Below are 19378 nucleotides of genomic sequence, written 5' to 3' on the forward strand. Positions count from 1 at the left end.
CCTAGGGACAGCATGCCAAACTTCTTGGCCAATAGCAGTGATTTCTCAGACTTCCTTTCTTTCATCAGTTCTGCTTTTTTCAACTATCATGTCTTAAATAATAATTTTTCTTTCTACCTCCAATCCTTCCACTTCTTTTTTCCTAGAAACTATCTCCACAAGCTGTATGGTTCTCATTATTTCAGCAGTTTTATATGTTTGGATTTTATTGTATATGTGTATTTTTCAAAGGCTATATTTTGGTAGTTTTTATTATTTATAGCGAGCTCTACTGTCTTAATATCATGAAAAATGTCAGTTTTTGTACTGGAGATTTTTGTGCCTTCTATTTTGAAATGCCAATAAAAACCTCTGAATACCCTGTCCTTACTGGATTGTTGGATGCTTCACCACATGCAGATATTCCAGGTCAAGTCACCAAAGTTTCTTTTTTAAACAATTTTATTAAGGCATAATTTACATATCATAAAATTCATCCCTTTTTAAGTGTACAATTCAATAATGCCAAACACCTTTTCCAATCAAAAACCCTTCAGCGCTCTCTTTGGTCTATAAGAGGATAATTATCTTGCCCTTTCCTTTCCCTTTTTGTTCCCAAGACCACTTATGGTGGGTTGTATGGATGTCGCTTCTGGCTGCTGCCTGGTTACTTACAAATAACCCGTCTATTGGTTATTGCTTCAGTTATTCATTCTGGATTTGATAATACCTCATTAAGAATGAGGTTCTGTATAGTTGGCATACAAGGTCAAGCTGGTGGAGCAGTGCCATTTATTTGAAGAATGGATCCCTTCTGCCCGAATGACTGAGGGAGCTCATTCTCTCTTAGGTAATCTTCACCTGATGAGAAGTACATCCCAACTCCACGGCATACCAAGTTTCTTGGATTGGTTTTATGTTCCCCACCTTCCACATGAGACAACAAAACACATTATGCAAATTGTAGGCAGTTGCCTCTTCAACCATAACTTTCTGCATGTTAGTCTGAAAATTAATTTAATTGCTATAGCAAAGCTTTATGTCCCCAGTGAAACCAGTGGTATCCCTAAAAGTCACAAGTGTGCTATTTCTCCGAAGGTGTGTATGAAATGCCTTCACCATGTAGGAATGAAGCATGGTCCATTGAGAAGCATGCAGTCATACTAGTCAGGGCACCAGAAACCTGAATCTATGGTAAGTATTGGGGCAGAATGGCATGGTGCAACCTGAGTATTGTTGACTTTCAGAGGAGAAAAGAGAGTAAGGTTGGAGGAGCTAGGAAAGGCTTTGGAGGGAGTGGATTTGAGCTAGTCTTTGAAGGGTGTGCAGAGTTTGGATAGAATGGAGAGGTGAAATTTAGGGATGGGGTAGGGAGGATTGTTGAGGAGAAGTGCACACCATTGTGGGAAACAAATGAAGCCAAGGGATAAAGCTGCACTTAGGATACTTGTGAGACCCTGAGGAAGCCAGCCTGTTAGAGCAGAGGATTCCTAGTAATTCTTATTAAAAGTAGAAAGGTAGAATTTTATCAGGATCACCTGAGAAACTGTCAAAACACAAACACCTAACAAATAAGAAAAATTTCTAACCAAAGGAATGAAATATAAAAGCACTTTCAGGAAGCATAGGTGACTATGCTCAAAATCTTTAGAGCAGGAAAACAGGAGCTTAGAGTCAGGCAAGGAGTTTGTCCTTGGGAAGAGAGCTTGGTAAAGCATTGTTTTTACTTCCTCTCTTTATGAGGCTTTAGAAATTTTACTTGGTACTGAAATGTTCCTGGGAAGGGACAGGGTCCAGAGACACAAAACTTCAAAGGCCTGCATAGAATGTTGGAAAAATTAAAGTTATTTCTCTTAATATTTTCTTAGGGAAAAGAAAAAAACATTCCAAAACTGGCCGCAGTCCCAGTTTCAGAGTTTCAGTTATATAGGGGCTTTGGTTTCAAGCTATGGAACTTGGGAGAATATATAAGTACATATCACTTTAAATGATTTTTGCTATTTGTCTCATAGATTGTTATTTTTTTCTTAATGTTCTGAAATTCTTCTAATAGGACTTTTTGATGGCTGATGCTTTTTGTTTTGTTTTTCCACCAAAGTACTTTTTGCTATTAACTGGGTGTGGCATGCATAATTCAAAAGTCAGAGACAGTACTGTTTTTTTTTTCATACACAGCATCACAGTGCAACAAACAATTGTGTTCTTTAAATAAAAAATAAAATAAATACACATGATACAAAACCCAAAAAGGGCTACTGGATATATAGTGAACACTGAGTGAATATTCTCCCTGTATCTTCAGCTCTCCAGTTTGTCTCTGGTTCTTCAGGATCTTTCCCAAGGCACTTTTTAAAAGTTGAGTGATCTTAGACTTTTAGATTTAGAAGGATCTTAGTGGTCATTTGTTTACTATTACTTTTTTTTGTGATGATAGAAAAAAGTGGGTCAGATTTCAGAAATGGATGTGGATGAATAATGAGGTTGGGCGGCCCCTCTAAAATTCCTTAGACTATCACCATCTGAAACTAAAGCCTTTATGAAGCCTGTTTCCCTAAGCCCTCTTTTCTAAATTCCAGATCTGTTTTCTTTATTGTAGAGTTTTATTCCTAGTATCTTCCAGTACTGTTCTACTCTTGAGTGTCTTGGTTTCCAAATTGAATTAAAATAAAGACAGTAGTTACATGCTTTAAATTCATTTTAAAAAGAGAAAATGAAATGAAGGCAGAAATGAATGTGCTACTTTAGCATTTTTACTGTATTAATAAAATATTTAATTTTGTGATTAAACTTTACATTCATTTCTGTGGTTTATGATGTGTTGCAAATTCATGTTTTCATAGAAACATTTCTAATTTTATGGGAAAACAAAATGATTTGTAGAAATTTGCTTTATTTGATGACTTTTTTCAGGAAAGTGTTTATTAATATAGTCATTCTACTTTAACTTTTTTCCTCTAGTACTTAACATTGGCCCATGTTTGACTTCAGTACTTACTTTTCTTGTTGTTTAATCTATCTGTTCTGGTTTTTCAAGTCACTTTCCTGAAGAATTTCACTTTATTGTTTTTGTGCTTATCTAGCATGATTCAGCTTTCATTTTTTCCTTTCTGCTTAAACATTGTTGATCTCGGCAGTGATGAGGGCGTTACTATTTTTTCTAAGGTTGGGTTAAATAGCATTTCCTTAAGATCATAGACTGTTAGAGGTAGAAGAGACTTTGAGTCCATTGAGCCCAAGGCTAAAATGAACAGGCCTTTGCCACTCCTCATCTGTTGCTGATATATAGAATTGCTAGAGGATAGGGTTCTGCATACCCATGGATGTAAAAAGAGAGTGGAGAAAGTGAAGAGACATCCCAGTGATGGATTCTTTTAGTGCACCACTTGGGCTATACTGTAATGATGAAAGGGGGCAAGAGAGAGGGTATGAGGGAGAATTAGATTTACTTTCACTGTATGCCCAACTTTGCAGGTCACCACTTTTATAAAATGATAGAGAGAAATAGTGTATCAAAAGAATATTTAAAAGTACTAAGTGTGTTCTTACATTTAACATTAAATCTACAGTTATTGAGTATTACAGTCTCTGTGCCCTGTTTGTGCAATATCTTTGATTCTGATGGTCTCTTAAATTCCAGTTTGAGAAACCTTTATAAAGTGGGGTGATAGAGCAAGATTCTGTTCTATGCAATTTTTTCTAATTCTTTTCCTCTTATTCTCATGGTCCCTTTCATCTCCCCATGCCCTACCCTCACCCCTAGTAAATTGCCCCCTCTCCCCCATAACAGTACATTAAAGAGGCACTTAGTAAATGTACAAAAATACATATATCGATTCGAAGATGGGGAAATTAGTAGGGTTGAGTTTTTTGGAATGAAGGAAAAAATTAGGTCAGAAGCCCAGGAATTCAGATGGGATGAAACTGAGGAAAGATGTTACCGTTTACTTTTTGTTCATTGCATGAAATTCAACTTGCTCTTAGCATGATTTCTTTTAGACCTAGCCTAGTTTATTTTAGGATTTTGTATATATTCCAGTGCTTACTAAATAAGAAAATTTTGCAAGAGGAAGAATGAGTCATAGCGATACTTCCCTTTGGGAGAAAAAGAGAAAGAACACCCTCAGATTAGTCTCTCCATTATATACTTGGAAGGGATTCAGCATTTTGATTGATGGCTGAGCACTGATAAGCTTTCCCTGCAAGCCATCTCGTATCATGTTTGGTTTTGTCCACAGTATGACTGGTAGAGAAGACTCTTATGTTAGCTAGCAAAGTTTAAAAGCTATGTAACCTTATTACGCAGAGAGACTCATTCATATGATGTGTTTCTATTTTAAGATATTTTTGTTTGTAACAACTTTTAGAAAAGCTTCAAGATTTCCTGATCACTCATTGTATTAAACAAATCAAATAATAATAGAAGAAGAAGACTGATAAACATTCAATACTGAGAAATTGGGTATGCTAAGGGTGTGGCTCTTGTGGCATTCATCTTTGGTATATACAGACTAGGTTCCTCTCTGACCTTGCCTTCTATCTCTGGTGCTGCAACTCCACCAAGAAGAATAAAAAGAGGGAAGTGAGCTAGCACTGAAAGATTTGAAGTGGTGTGGGTAACCTGTTAACTATTTTCTTGTAATAGTCATAGAAATGATCTGGCTGCTTTCTTCTTTAAAGTTGCCCTTAGTAACCTGCTTCCAATTAAATCTCTTTGTTTTGGCCCTAACAGGTTTTTCTGGGCTGCCCTCAGACTTCAGACTTTATTTTCTTATCTTACGTTTTTGCCATCTTTAGATCTCATTTTAAAAATTCAGGATGGCATCAGTAGCAGTGACAGGGAAGATAGGGCTATTTAGCTCATGTCACACTTGGGTTGGTTAGTTTCCAAGGCACTTTAACACAGAATAATCAATTACCATTTTCTCAAACTTCTCTGTGCAAAGTAACTAGCTCACTCAGATGTGCCCACATTTGGGTTGACCATAGCATCCCAAGAACGCCACAAAAATCATTTAATATACTGTCTCTTAGGCTTATTGTGTGGAAGAGTCAATGAACCAAACAAAAGGATAGATTTAGCATCCAATTTATTTCCTTTAAGAAAAGATCTTATTTACTCTAAAAGTAATACCCACTATATACAACTAAAATAAATGGTTTTCATTTTTTATTAAATACTGTATAATAGTGCTTTGGATACAGTGGACACAAGTATTTTTTTTTTTTTTTTTTTGGTTATAATTAGTGTTATCTAGAATCATAAACTTAAAAAAAGGAAATGACCTTATGAGACTTAAAACTCCCTTGCATTTGAGGAATCTGCCACATACTGTTGCTGACAGATATTTATACTCAGCCTCTGCTTTTAAGAATGCCAGGAATAAATAGATGACTTTCTTTACTCCAGCCTTCTCCATCAAAGAATGCTCCTCAAACCAGCAGAGATGAAACTCAAGGTTAACATTAATAAGAACGCATTTAGGTGCTTTAAATGTTAAAATCTCCAAGCAGAAATAACTTATTTTAAAACTATTTCCAGATGCACTTTCAGGAAGCATAGGTGACTATGCTCAAAATCTTTAGAGCAGGAAAACAGGAGCTTAGAGTCAGGCAAGGAGTTTGTCCTTGGGAAGAGAGCTTGGTAAAGCATTGTTTTTACTTCCTCTCTTTATGAGGCTTTAGAAATTTTACTTGGTACTGAAATGTTCCTGGGAAGGGACAGGGTCCAGAGACACAAAACTTCAAAGGCCTGCATAGAATGTTGGAAAAATTAAAGTTATTTCTCTTAATATTTTCTTAAGGAAAAGAAAAAAACATTCCAAAACTGGCCGCAGTCCCAGTTTCAGAGTTTCAGTTATATAGGGGCTTTGGTTTCAAGCTATGGAACTTGGGAGAATATATAAGTACAAATCACTTTAAATGATTTTTGCTATTTGTCTCATAGATTGTTATTTTTTTCTTAATGTTCTGAAATTCTTCTAATAGGACTTTTTGATGGCTGATGCTTTTTGTTTTGTTTTTCCACCAAAGTACTTTTTGCTATTAACTGGGTGTGGCATGCATAATTCAAAAGTCAGAGACAGTACTGTTTTTTTTCATATACAGCATCACAGTGCAACAAACAATTGTGTTCTTTAAATAAAAAATAAAATAAATACACATGATACAAAACCCAAAAAGGGCTACTGGATATATAGTGAACACTGAGTGAATATTCTCCCTGTATCTTCAGCTCTCCAGTTTGTCTCTGGTTCTTCAGGATCTTTCCCAAGGCACTTTTTAAAAGTTGAGTGATCTTAGACTTTTAGATTTAGAAGGATCTTAGTGGTCATTTGTTTACTATTACCTTTTTTTGTGATGATAGAAAAAAGTGGGTCAGATTTCAGAAATGGATGTGGATGAATAATGAGGTTGGGCAGCCCCTCTAAAATTCCTTAGACTATCACCATCTGAAACTAAAGCCTTTATGAAGCCTGTTTCCCTAAGCCCTCTTTTCTAAATTCCAGATCTGTTTTCTTTATTATAGAGTTTTATTCCTAGTATCTTCTAGTACTGCTCTACTCTTGAGTGTCTTGGTTTCCAAATTGAATTAAAATAAAGACAGTAGTTACATGCTTTAAATTCATTTTAAAAAGAGAAAATGAAATGAAGGCAGAAATGAATGTGCTACTTTAGCATTTTTACTGTATTAATAAAATATTTAATTTTGTGATTAAACTTTACATTCATTTCTGTGGTTTATGATGTGTTGCAAATTCATGTTTTCATAGAAACATTTCTAATTTATGGGAAAACAAAATGATTTGTAGAAATTTGCTTTATTTGATGACTTTTTTTAGGAAAGTGTTTATTAATATAGTCATTCTACTTTAACTTTTTTCCTCTAGTACTTAACATTGGCCCATGTTTGACTTCAGTACTTACTTTTCTTGTTGTTTAATCTATCTGTTCTGGTTTTTCAAGTCACTTTCCTGAAGAATTTCACTTTATTGTTTTTGTGCTTATCTAGCATGATTCAGCTTTCATTTTTTCCTTTCTGCTTAAACATTGTTGATCTCGGCAGTGATGAGGGCGTTACTATTTTTTCTAAGGTTGGGTTAAATAGCATTTCCTTAAGATCATAGACTGTTAGAGGTAGAAGAGACTTTGAGTCCATTGAGCCCAAGGCTAAAATGAACAGGCCTTTGCCACTCCTCATCTGTTGCTGATATATAGAATTGCTAGAGGATAGGGTTCTGCATACCCATGGATGTAAAAAGAGAGTGGAGAAAGTGAAGAGACATCCCAGTGATGGATTCTTTTAGTGCACCACTTGGGCTATACTGTAATGATGAAAGGGGGCAAGAGAGAGGGTATGAGGGAGAATTAGATTTACTTTCACTATATGCCCAACTTTGCAGGTCACCACTTTTATAAAATGATAGAGAGAAATAGTGTATCAAAAGAATATTTAAAAGTACTAAGTGTGTTCTTACATTTAACATTAAATCTACAGTTATTGAGTATTACAGTCTCTGTGCCCTGTTTGTGCAATATCTTTGATTCTGATGGTCTCTTAAATTCCAGTTTGAGAAACCTTTATAAAGTGGGGTGATAGAGCAAGATTCTGTTCTATGCAATTTTTTCTAATTCTTTTCCTCTTATTCTCATGGTCCCTTTCATCTCCCCATGCCCTACCCTCACCCCTAGTAAATTGCCCCCTCTCCCCCATAACAGTACATTAAAGAGGCACTTAGTAAATGTACAAAAATACATATATCGATTCGAAGATGGGGAAATTAGTAGGGTTGAGTTTTTTGGAATGAAGGAAAAAATTAGGTCAGAAGCCCAGGAATTCAGATGGGATGAAACTGAGGAAAGATGTTACCGTTTACTTTTTGTTCATTGCATGAAATTCAACTTGCTCTTAGCATGATTTCTTTTAGACCTAGCCTAGTTTATTTTAGGATTTTGTATATATTCCAGTGCTTACTAAATAAGAAAATTTTGCAAGAGGAAGAATGAGTCATAGCGATACTTCCCTTTGGGAGAAAAAGAGAAAGAACACCCTCAGATTAGTCTCTCCATTATATACTTGGAAGGGATTCAGCATTTTGATTGATGGCTGAGCACTGATAAGCTTTCCTTGCAAGCCATCTCATATCATGTTTGGTTTTGTCCACAGTATGACTGGTAGAGAAGACTCTTATGTTAGCTAGCAAAGTTTAAAAGCTATGTAACCTTATTACGCAGAGAGACTCATTCATATGCTGTGTTTCTATTTTAAGATATTTTTGTTTGTAACAACTTTTAGAAAAGCTTCAAGATTTCCTGATCACTCATTGTATTAAACAAATCAAATAATAGTAGAAGAAGAAGACTGATAAACATTCGATACTGAGAAATTGGGTATGCTAAGGGTGTGGCTCTTGTGGCATTCATCTTTGGTATATACAGACTAGGTTCCTCTCTGACCTTGCCTTCTATCTCTGGTGCTGCAACTCCACCAAGAAGAATAAAAAGAGGGAAGTGAGCTAGCACTGAAAGATTTGAAGTGGTGTGGGTAACCTGTTAACTATTTTCTTGTAATAGTCATAGAAATGATCTGGCTGCTTTCTTCTTTAAAGTTGCCCTTAGTAACCTGCTTCCAATTAAATCTCTTTGTTTTGGCCCTAACAGGTTTTTCTGGGCTGCCCTCAGACTTCAGACTTTATTTTCTTATCTTACGTTTTTGCCATCTTTAGATCTCATTTTAAAAATTCAGGATGGCATCAGTAGCAGTGACAGGGAAGATAGGGCTATTTAGCTCATGTCACACTTGGGTTGGTTAGTTTCCAAGGCACTTTAACACAGAATAATCAATTACCATTTTCTCAAACTTCTCTGTGCAAAGTAACTAGCTCACTCAGATGTGCCCACATTTGGGTTGACCATAGCATCCCAAGAACTCCACAAAAATCATTTAATATACTGTCTCTTAGGCTTATTGTGTGGAAGAGTCAGTGAACCAAACAAAAGGATAGATTTAGCATCCAATTTATTTCCTTTAAGAAAAGATCTTATTTATTCTAAAAGTTATACCCACTATATACAACTAAAATAAATGGTTTTCATTTTTTATTAAATACTGTATAATAGTGCTTTGGATACAGTGGACACAAGTATTTTTTTTTTTTTTTTGGTTATAATTAGTGTTATCTAGAATCATAAACTTAAAAAAAGGAAATGACCTTATGAGACTTAAAACTCCCTTGCATTTGAGGAATCTGCCACATACTGTTGCTGACAGATATTTATACTCAGCCTCTGCTTTTAAGAATGCCAGGAATAAATAGATGACTTTCTTTACTCCTCAAACCAGCAGAGATGAAACTCAAGGTTAACATTAATAAGAACGCATTTAGGTGCTTTAAATGTTAAAATCGCCAAGCAGAAATAACTTATTTTAAAACTATTTCCAGATTAATTCTGAAGCCAGGTCCAAACAAAATGAAAAAGAAATGTTGATTTGAATTTTTTAACCAAAGCAAATTGAAGCAGATACTTATGAAGCTATTGGATGGTAAACCACATCCAATTTAAGCGATGATATATTTATCCAGAGAGAATATTTTGATCTTAATTACTATTATCTAATATATATCACCATTGAAATACTTTTATTTAAAAATAAACATGTAAATCACTAGAAGTTTTTGCCATGAAAAGATATTGAGACTACCAGTCAATAGTCAATATCTGAAACAAAAAGACAAAGCTGAATTTAATACTATAATGAGGGAGAGCTATGCTACCTAGGCACTGTCTCTGAGCAAAGGAAACCAGTTTCTTATACAGAGTTTTTGGGAAGCGTGGAATTCCCAAACTGGCAAATTTTTCAAGTCTATAGTGACATCATCTGTAGAAACATGATTATTTGGGTGAGTCTGTTGATTGGTTGGCTAGCACTTAGAGAAGTGATTATTGGAATGAAGCTATTCTTAATTGGCTGACCTTCAGAAGTGAGAGGCTGAAGGTGATTGGCTTGCCAAGGCAAATTTTTTATTTTTATTTTTTTGATAACTGCTTGTTACAATGGCTACAGAAAAATCGTTCTTGTCAACGTGAGAACTTTAATTCTCAACGTCAAGTACGTGTAATTGCACAATGCAAGAATATACAGCAGGTCCTTGAGTAACATTTTGTTTAACATCATTTCATTATATTGTTGGCAAAGTGCTGTAGGAACTTAACTCTTGTTTATATCAAATATCCTATGGTAAAATTGTTTCATTATATATTGTTTCGCTTAAAGTCACAGAACTTACTGACGACATTGAGGACTTACTGTATTTAATTTTTTTTTTTGAGGTATAACTTAGAGTGAAGGGAGAAAATCTTAAGTGGAAAAGCCTAATAAATTTCTACATATGTATATACTTGTGTAACTACCACCAGTTCAAGATATAGCACATTTTCACCACCCCAGAATGTTCTCTATCCCCATGGATTAGTTTCACCTGTCCTTGAATTTTATATACATGAAAGTATGTAGTATATATTATTTTATGTCTAGCTTTTTATATTCCTTCCAACATAATGCATGTGAGATTCATGTCTTTGCACATATGAGTAATTGCTCTTTATTACTGTGTAGTATTCTATTTCGTGATTATACCACAATTCATTTGTGTATTCTCTTGGTAATTGACATTTGGGTCATTTCCAGTTTGGGGATATTATGGTTAAAGCTGCAGTGAACATTTTTGTACATCTTATTTTATTAACATAAGCACTCATTTCTCTTGGGTATATAGCTAGAAGTGAAATTGCTATGTCATTATGGTATGAGTTGTTTAGTTTTAAAAGACTTACTGAATAGTTTTCCAGAGTGGTTGAATCAGTTTGCACTCCACCAGCAATTTGACGAGTGTTTCAGATGCTCCACATCCTTGTTAACACTTTATCTAGGCCCTGAAGAATGTGTAGGGGTTTGATTGGGGACAGAGGTAAATGAGGAAGAACGCCTTCATTCTAGAGAGAGGGAATAGAATAAGCAAAGGCATAGAAACCTAAAAGTTTTGGCCTGTTTGGAGTATAGGCTATGTGATAGCAGCTGGAAATGATAGTGGAAAGCTAGCTGGGACCAGGTTAACTGTGTATTTCATGCTTAGAAATTTGGACTTTATAAGCAAGGTGAAATTGATAGTCAACAATAAATGTGTTTGGGTATTAGATTATAGAGTCTAGAGATAAAGGTATAGGCTTTAACTAAATGTTTTAATTGTTTTGGTTGTCTAGCTTACAGTGAAAGGTTTAAAAAGTATGTTAGTCATGTGCAAACTTAACTTTTCTACCATTTTTCTATGTTTGAATCTCAGGGAAACCTTTGGTTACATAATGCTCTGTCTCTATTTTGTGCAGATACATTCTTTAGGTATTAAGACTGCTTCTGTATTGGTTTAGAACAATTAAAGCAGTTCTACCTGGTGCTGATGCAATGATAAATATAAATGTAAACATGGTATCTGAAATTTTATAGTAGTGCATCTTTTTAAGTGATCCAAAAGATCTAGAATATGGCTTTAATTTTTTTAAATTATTCAGATTGAAAGCTAAAATTATAAATGTCTCAGTGAAATGAGATTGCTGTGAATCCATCTGAAAATTAGGAGAATCCTGTAAATCCAGTGTGAAAAATAAGGAGAACTCTAGAGATAAGTAATATCCCGATGTATAACCTCCACTAACTGAAGTCAGGTAAAGCAGGGGCAGAGTGAGAAGAAAAGCATACCATAGCAACAGCCCCTACAGTCTTTGGGGATTGTTTTAACAAAATTCTTCTGTGAGTAGGACAAGATAGGCTACCACAAGAATGTGAGACCTCGTCAGAATTTACACAATGTGAGCTCCCTAGAGCAGTGGATCTCAAAGTGTCGTTTCTGACCACCACTATGTTTGAAATGCCCTACCTCAGACCGATCAGAGAACAGGGTGGGTCTGTGTCTTAAGCCCTCCAGGGATTTCTAAAATTTGAAAACTGCTACCCTAAAAAGTGAGTTAAGGATAAAGAATTAAAGTCTGAACATGTCAGAATTTCAAATTTAAAAATTTTCTACTTCTTAACTTATTTGGCAAAACTAAGTTTTGCGTATATTTCAAGAAATATATAGTTTTGAGTGTCTGCTCAAAACATTGTTTTTGAGTGAAAAACAATCGCAGAAGGATACATACTGTTTAAGTCCATTTATTTAAAGTTCAAAAAAACGCAAAACTAAAACTGTTAAGGATAGGTACATTTAAGGTAAAACTAAAGAAAAGTCAGAGAATGAGTAATTCAAAATTCAGTACAATGGGTACTTCTTTTTGGAAGGGAGATGCCCAGTGAGGAACATGAGGGTACTAATAATCTCTTTCTTAAGGAGGGAAATGCATTTGTGAGTGTTCATTTTATTCTTTAAGCAATAGTATAAACATGCTTTCTATGACAGATTTTACTTTGGGATAAAGGGCATTCTATTAGAGAAAACTTATTTAGTCACTCTAAGCAATGTCATGTTCTAAACATAGAACCTGGATGATATATGTGTATATATACACTTATATAATTACTTTTGTTCCTAGTATCTCATTCCTATCATTGTTCATTGTAGCGCCTTCTTAATAGGGTGATTATTTAATTTATGGCCTATACTGGGATACTTTAGACAATAAAGGGAAGGGACGCTCAAAACTATATATTTCTTGAAATATTTGTTGACTAAGAAATTGGCTTTACTATATACAGTCATGTGCTGCTTAACAATAGGAATAAATTCTGAGAAATGTGTCATTAGGCGATGTCATCGTCGTGCCGAACATCATAGAGTGCACTTACACTAACCTGGTTGGTATAGTCTCCTACACACCTAAGCTATATGGTTTAGCTTATTGCTCCTAGGCGGCTGCTGGTTGCATAACATGGCATACTGTTTTACAGCAAACTTCTTTTTTATAAGTAGAAAGAGTACACTCTAAAATAATGATAAAAAGTATAGTATAGTAAACACATAAATCAGGAACATAGTCGTTTATTATCATTATCAATTATCATGCACTGTACATAATTGTATGTGCTGTATTTATAAGACTGGCAATGCTGTGTGTTTACACCAGCATCACTACAAGCAAATGCATTGCACTTTAACATTATACTGGTTACGATGTCACTAGGTGATAGAAATTTTTTAGCTCCTTTATAATCTTGTGGGACCACAGTTGGATCTGCAATCTGTCGTTAACAGAAATGTCATTATGTGGTGCACAACTGTACTGTAAACTTCAAGAAATTATGTTAAAACACATTTTAACATAATTTTAACATAAAAAACTTCTTTTGTATTGACTATCTAAACATTAAACATAAAACATTTTAACATTTTAACATAAAAAATTCTTTTGTATTGATTGTCTAAATATTAAACATAAAACATTTTAACATTTTAACATAAAAATTCTTTTGTATTGACTAAACATTAAAAACAGCATAAGCTAAATAATTATTCTTGACATATATTCATATGCTTTTTATCAATTTCTTACCCTCATCTGTCTCAAATACTGTCATTGTTATTTTTATGAAGGAAGTATTTTTTCAAAGTGGTTCCCTCCCCCACTAAAATTGCCTGCCATCTTCTTTAAAATGGCATTTTATATGGTTAATATATTTAAAAGTGCTGATACCTTCCATTGAATCTTCTCTGCATGCTAGACTGTGTTATTTTTAATTGAGAAAATACACTCTCAGGATACTTGGTAAGCTTGCTGTCTTAAAGTTGAAAGTACAAAGTGGAGGTTTGCCAAAATTAGTAAATACAATAATGATAATAATTTGTTTTAAAAAAAATCCAGGATAACTGCTAAAGTTCCAGCAGAACAGGTGTCAGCCAGACATGTTTTGGGCAACAACACAAAATGCCTGCAGTTTAACATCTGCATAAACACAGTTCTATTAATTTGCTTTTTACTAGACCCAGGTGGTTGCTAGTCACATCACTAGCTTACAGACCCCTGTGGTGAACCTTCCTTTCTTCTTAGGAGATGAAAACATAACAGCATCCATAAAATGTTACTGGTTTGAAAACAGAGGAAAATATATTAGTTAAAATATTAAGTTGGGAAAACATGGGGGAGGGGAAAGTAAAGGAAATACAACTAAACTTTGAAGTACTGGGCGTTTTGTAGTCAAAAATTTAACCAAATCACTAAGTTTAAGGATCGTTTTCTAATTCACATAGGAACATTTAATGAGACAAAAATGATCCACATATATGGCTACAATTCATAGAAATGCTTTATTTTTACTTCACACTTTTTTGGGACTTATTTTAAGTATCTTCTCCCATGAAAGAGCCCTGTGGTATTGGGAAGGGTGCTGCTTATTGGGTTACCACATAGCTATTTGGGAGAGATCTACATGGTGAAGAAATGGTAAAGGTACTTACCTATAATCAGACCTTCCTGATCAACTGTGCCAGTTAGTGGATGACATATCCCAGCATGGTTTTGAGTATTTTACTGAAACATTTTCAGAATGCCATACTTTTTCCTTTAAATATGCCTTTAAAAAAATTTTAATGCACCTTGAATAAAAATTTTTCCAATGCCAAAAGGCTACTCCTCCAATGGGGGGTGTAGTAACTACTAGTAATAGTAATTTCTGTATTGAGTCAAAAAATAATGTTCCTCTAAGCAATTTACAGTAAAACAACTGTATCTTAAACATATTGTATTTAAGTACAGTATTGTAGCAATCATTTGAAAGTCATTGATGGAAAAAAATGTATTTTGGCATACATTATAAATTTTTTCCTCCTAAAACTCAGTTATCAGGAAATCTAAATTCTATCAAGTAGACATTTTAATGGATTTAAATTTTATTCCTTCCTCCCTCTCTTTTATCCTAGGTTTTTGTTTGGTTTTTGTTTTGTCAACAAATGACAAAAGGTATTGAATGATCCATAGAAAGGGGTAGTGTGCGAGATATGGTCAAAGAATATATAACATGTGGCAATTATATTTCGTTTAACCTAATAATAGATCTAAGTAGGTGGAGATATTTAAAATTTTTTTTTTGTTTCTTCTCTCTAAAGCTTTAAAGAAAAGTAGAAATCACTTCTGACTGTACTGAATAGCAAAAACTAAGTGACATTGCAAACCATGGCACTGGCATTCCGGAAGGACTTAGAAAAATACAAAGACCTCGATGAAGATGAGCTCCTTGGGAATCTATCAGAAATAGAACTGAAACAACTGGAAACTGTTTTGGATGATCTTGACCCTGAGGTAGGTGCTAGCTAATCAAGAGAAATGAAATAATTTTTCAAAGCCTTTGAAACTAAGTAGCTGTCTTTGAGCAGTTAGCTTTTCCGTGACTTTTTCCCTGGTACCTCTTTATCCAAATAAACTTTTTGCCTCCTCTCTGGTTCCTCCACTTCTCTCCATATCTTTACTGACATGACTGTTTTAAACTGCTTTTCTCCAACATCCTTATTTTCAAAGATCTCCAAAAATGTTCTCTACTGTAAGAAATAGTTTCTCTCTGGGCAGGGAGAAATGTTTTTGTTAAAGTACAGCAGATGATTAGCTCTTTGTATGCTGACCTCTGTGCCTCTTCAGAGCTGCCTACCAGGATGGCTGCTGTGTAGAGTGTCTCTGCAAGGTTCTTTGTGACTCTGAATCTGATTGTCACCTTTCTAAAAAATGCTGACCAAATTGAGTAAGTTCCTAGTCATTGGTAGACTAATCTAAGGAGACTCTCAGCAATACTGCAATCCATGTAGAGCAGACCTGAATATATATAATGTTTTAATTTGCAAAATGGATGTTGTTTGTCTCATAAATTACACAGGCTAAGTAGAGACCTTTGACCCTTGAATTGTTATTCTCTGGTACATATGGCGGGGCGGGGGTGGCGGGGGTGGTGAGCAGTGAGGGGAGAACCCTATTTAACCTGAAGGTAATGGTTATTTGCTAGGCTTCTTTTCTTTACCAAGTTTTTTTATGCCAAGACATTGATTTTTAGTGCGTTCTAGGATTGAGACAGAGTTGTTTTATAAAATTGTTCTTGTTACTATTACACATTCATTTCCTGCTGGGGTGTTTTTTAATTTTTATTGAGAATTAAATACACTCCTATTCTCAGCATTACTTTAGCACTTGGATAATGTATCTGTACCATAGTTCAAATCCCTTAACTGTAATTGTTTTTATAAAGAAAAGTCTTCAATACACCTAAATCTAATTAAAAACTCAGGATAACAGTGCTATTTTGATCATGTCACAGCAATACCTTCTATACTCAATTCAACCTAATTATGACCATTAACTTAAAGTATACTTAAAGTAACAAAGCTTGGTTCATGGGTTTATAGCCTCCAAAGCCAGTTAGCTGTCATTTATTTCGTGGTCAGAGACTGTATTTAACGAGCCGGGAGTCTAGCTAACCTATCATTTAAAACCTGTATGTTTCACATGGGCTTGAGCAGGCGGATGGAATGAAGCAACTCCATCACTACTACCAAGAAATAGCAGTATGTACATGACTACCTTTTTGATGGTGAAGGGAAGTAACTTATTAAAATTTGCCTTAGCATTTTTCTTTAAAAGTATTCTCAAATCTTTATTCAAGGGAGTGCAACCTCTAGATCCTAGGTACTATAGTGGGCTTAGGAATACAAAAGTGAGCCAAACAAATGTGGTAGAAGTTGGAGGAGTTAGACATTAATCAAATAATCATGCCATGTCAGTATAAGAGAATATAATGGGAAGTCAGGAAAAGTTTCCCTTGAGAGAATGAAGCTGCAGTCTGAAAAATGAGTAGCAAAAAGGAATGGACAGAGCATTCCAAGGAAGGCCTTGTGGTAGAAGGAAGTATATGGCAAGTACAGGGGGCAACGAGGGCTAGTGTGGCAAGAATGGAGAGGATGTGAGATTAGGTGGGGTAACATTGTGACGTGGGAGTGAGGGATGAAGAATATCTGGAACTAATCCTGGGTGACCAGGAGGCTAATGTTTGAACCTAAAGTAATGATATTGGAGATGGAGGAAAGTAAACAGACTAATGAGTATTTTAGGAAGTAAAAATGAATAGATTTGATGGTCGATTGGGAATGGATTCCTCACATGTAGCTCTTGTCTTAATTTCAAAGTCTGAGGGTAGAAATCTTGTGTTTCTTTGTAACACAATTTTGTGTTACAAAAACATTCTTGGGACAGGATTAGTAATAGACCTCCTTTGTGTTTCATCTTTATAGATGACCTTTCCGTATAAAGCATATCATTACATGAAAACACAAAAGTGAATTTTATGAAAATTATTATGGGTCTCAGCAAATCACCAAAGTTGAAGTACTATATTTTCTAGTAATAAAATTAATGTTTGTTTCTATTATCATCCATATAAAATCATCCTTCGTAATGAAAAATTATAATACTCATGAGATACACCATCATTGCCATATTGCAAAAGAGGATTGGCCCTTTTGTGTGACTTCTCTGGCTGCCTCCCATTTTCAAAGCAAAGGAATACCCAGGAGTAGTGCGACAAGTCGAGATCACCTCTTGGCTTTTGACAAGCAAAAAGATGGAACTCACGTTGTCTAGTCAGCATTTATTATTCCCGAGCTTAGTAAAAATTCAGAATAGGGACGACAGGAGACAACTTCAATCCATCACCTCCCACCCTTCCCCCGCTCTCAGTCACTCCATGCACTCAAAAAGACCATGGCCATCTAAAATCCAGGAACATAACTCTTGCTATGAGTATCTTAGGGTGCCTTGGTGCATGAGTAGCATGATAGTGGTTGCTGCAGATACATCCTAGTGTTGATATATATGCACATGCATACACATAGAAGTTGAACTTTTCATATTGTGTTTAAATGCAAACAAACATTGATCTCTCAATATTCTACTTTGTGGTGTACATGTTTTTATTATGAGAAAGTCTTTACAGTAAAACAGAAGTCATTATAAAGGACTATGATGTTTATAGTCATTTAACATTCTTTTGTAATGAAATTATTTTCTGTATATACATATATGCTGAGCTGTTATTAAGCGTTAAACTTAATAACTATTTTTTACCATCCCAGGACATTTTAGAAATAAAGATGTTCCTGCTAGTAGAATGCTTTCTGAAGAAAATACGTATGTGCCTATTTTAGTAGTAATATAAGTGAATTTTACCTAATTAAAAAAAAACCAAAAACTTTTTTTGGAACACTTTACATTGCTGCTGTAAAATTCTGTAATGCACTGTTTAATGCTTGTATCACATTCTGGTCTGTAATTCTTTTTTACCTGGGTAATCTGTAGAAGCATATAACGTTGGCATTCTTGGTGGTCATAATGGCTGCTTCATTCTCTCTGGCAGAATGCCCTTCTGCCTGCAGGGTTCCGGCAGAAGAACCAGACATCAAAGTCCGCCACAGGTCCATTTGATAGAGAACACCTCCTTTCCTATCTGGAGAAAGAAGCTTTGGAGCATAAGGACAGGGAAGACTATGTGCCCTACACTGGTGAAAAAAAAGGTAAACACAGGATTTGGAAGTCATTATTTGATAGCACTTAATTTTTCTTTTTATAGATAAGTCTGAAGAAAATCATAGTTTTAGAGGTGCATCATTGATAGCCTTAAAGATTAGTGTTGACTTTAAAAATCGTTAGGTAATACTTTAAAAATTATTAATTAATTTGGGTACTTCGTTCACATTTTTCATCAATGTGGCCAATAAGTTCCTTCTTAATGATGTGTTAGTGAGGTTTTATTACACAGTGATTTTATATAACACTCTTTAGTTCTTTACTGTAACAAATATTGAAAGTGTACTGAGGTAAAATTTTTAACTCATTAGTGTGTTACAGAATGCAGATGATGTCAAAGCACTGCTCTCTTCTAACGCACATCATTGCAATGGAATGCCATAAAATAATTCAGGCCATATTTTCAAAGACCCTTTTTAAAGAATATCGTACAGCCTTTCTTAGTAATTCATAGTTAAAAATGTCAACACTTCATAATCATTACTTTCAGGAAATTTTTCTAGTCCAAGTTTTTCCCGTTATAGATTTTGACTTTAGGTAGCCTCAGTGGAGCCTGAATACAGCTACGTTTTTTAAAGGCTCTATATGTAATAATATTTAACACGACTTGGGTTAAGTTTTCAGTTTTCAGTACAGTTCAACCTGAGAAGCCACATTCTATTTGCACTCTTATTTAGGATACCGTGTGTAGAACACTGGGAAATGGTGGCAGTAGTAGTGTGGAGCCACAGGTCAACTCTTTCAGGTACTTTTTACATCTGAATCCTTAGTAGTCCAGGCAGCAGGAGGCCTTTTTCCTAGTGAGGCATTAGCTTTTTATTTGGGAAGGAAGCCCTTCTCAAAAATTTGGCCAAAA

The 19378-nt window shown here is 34.9% G+C and overlaps 1 protein-coding gene across 5 annotated transcripts in view; it reads left to right on the plus strand.

Moving 5' to 3' along the window:
- The window catches only part of TMOD3 (tropomodulin 3), a 65214-nt gene that overhangs the window by 9988 nt on the left and 35848 nt on the right, over positions 1-19378 (plus strand). For 4 of the 5 annotated variants that reach the window (XM_011355115.2, XM_011355117.2, XM_011355114.2 and 1 more), the window contains 2 exons: positions 15069-15261; positions 18353-18509. In XM_011355115.2, the coding sequence (XP_011353417.1) occupies positions 15136-15261; positions 18353-18509 (283 nt within the window). In that variant the 5' untranslated portion in view covers positions 15069-15135. Of the gene's footprint in view, positions 1-1062; positions 1174-15068; positions 15262-18352; positions 18510-19378 lie in introns of those variants that run through there. The other variant, XM_023527850.1, reaches the window with a different exon arrangement.

This window comes from Pteropus vampyrus, unplaced genomic scaffold, assembly GCF_000151845.1.
Source record: "Pteropus vampyrus isolate Shadow unplaced genomic scaffold, Pvam_2.0 Scaffold19, whole genome shotgun sequence".
NCBI lineage: Eukaryota > Metazoa > Chordata > Mammalia > Chiroptera > Pteropodidae > Pteropus > Pteropus vampyrus.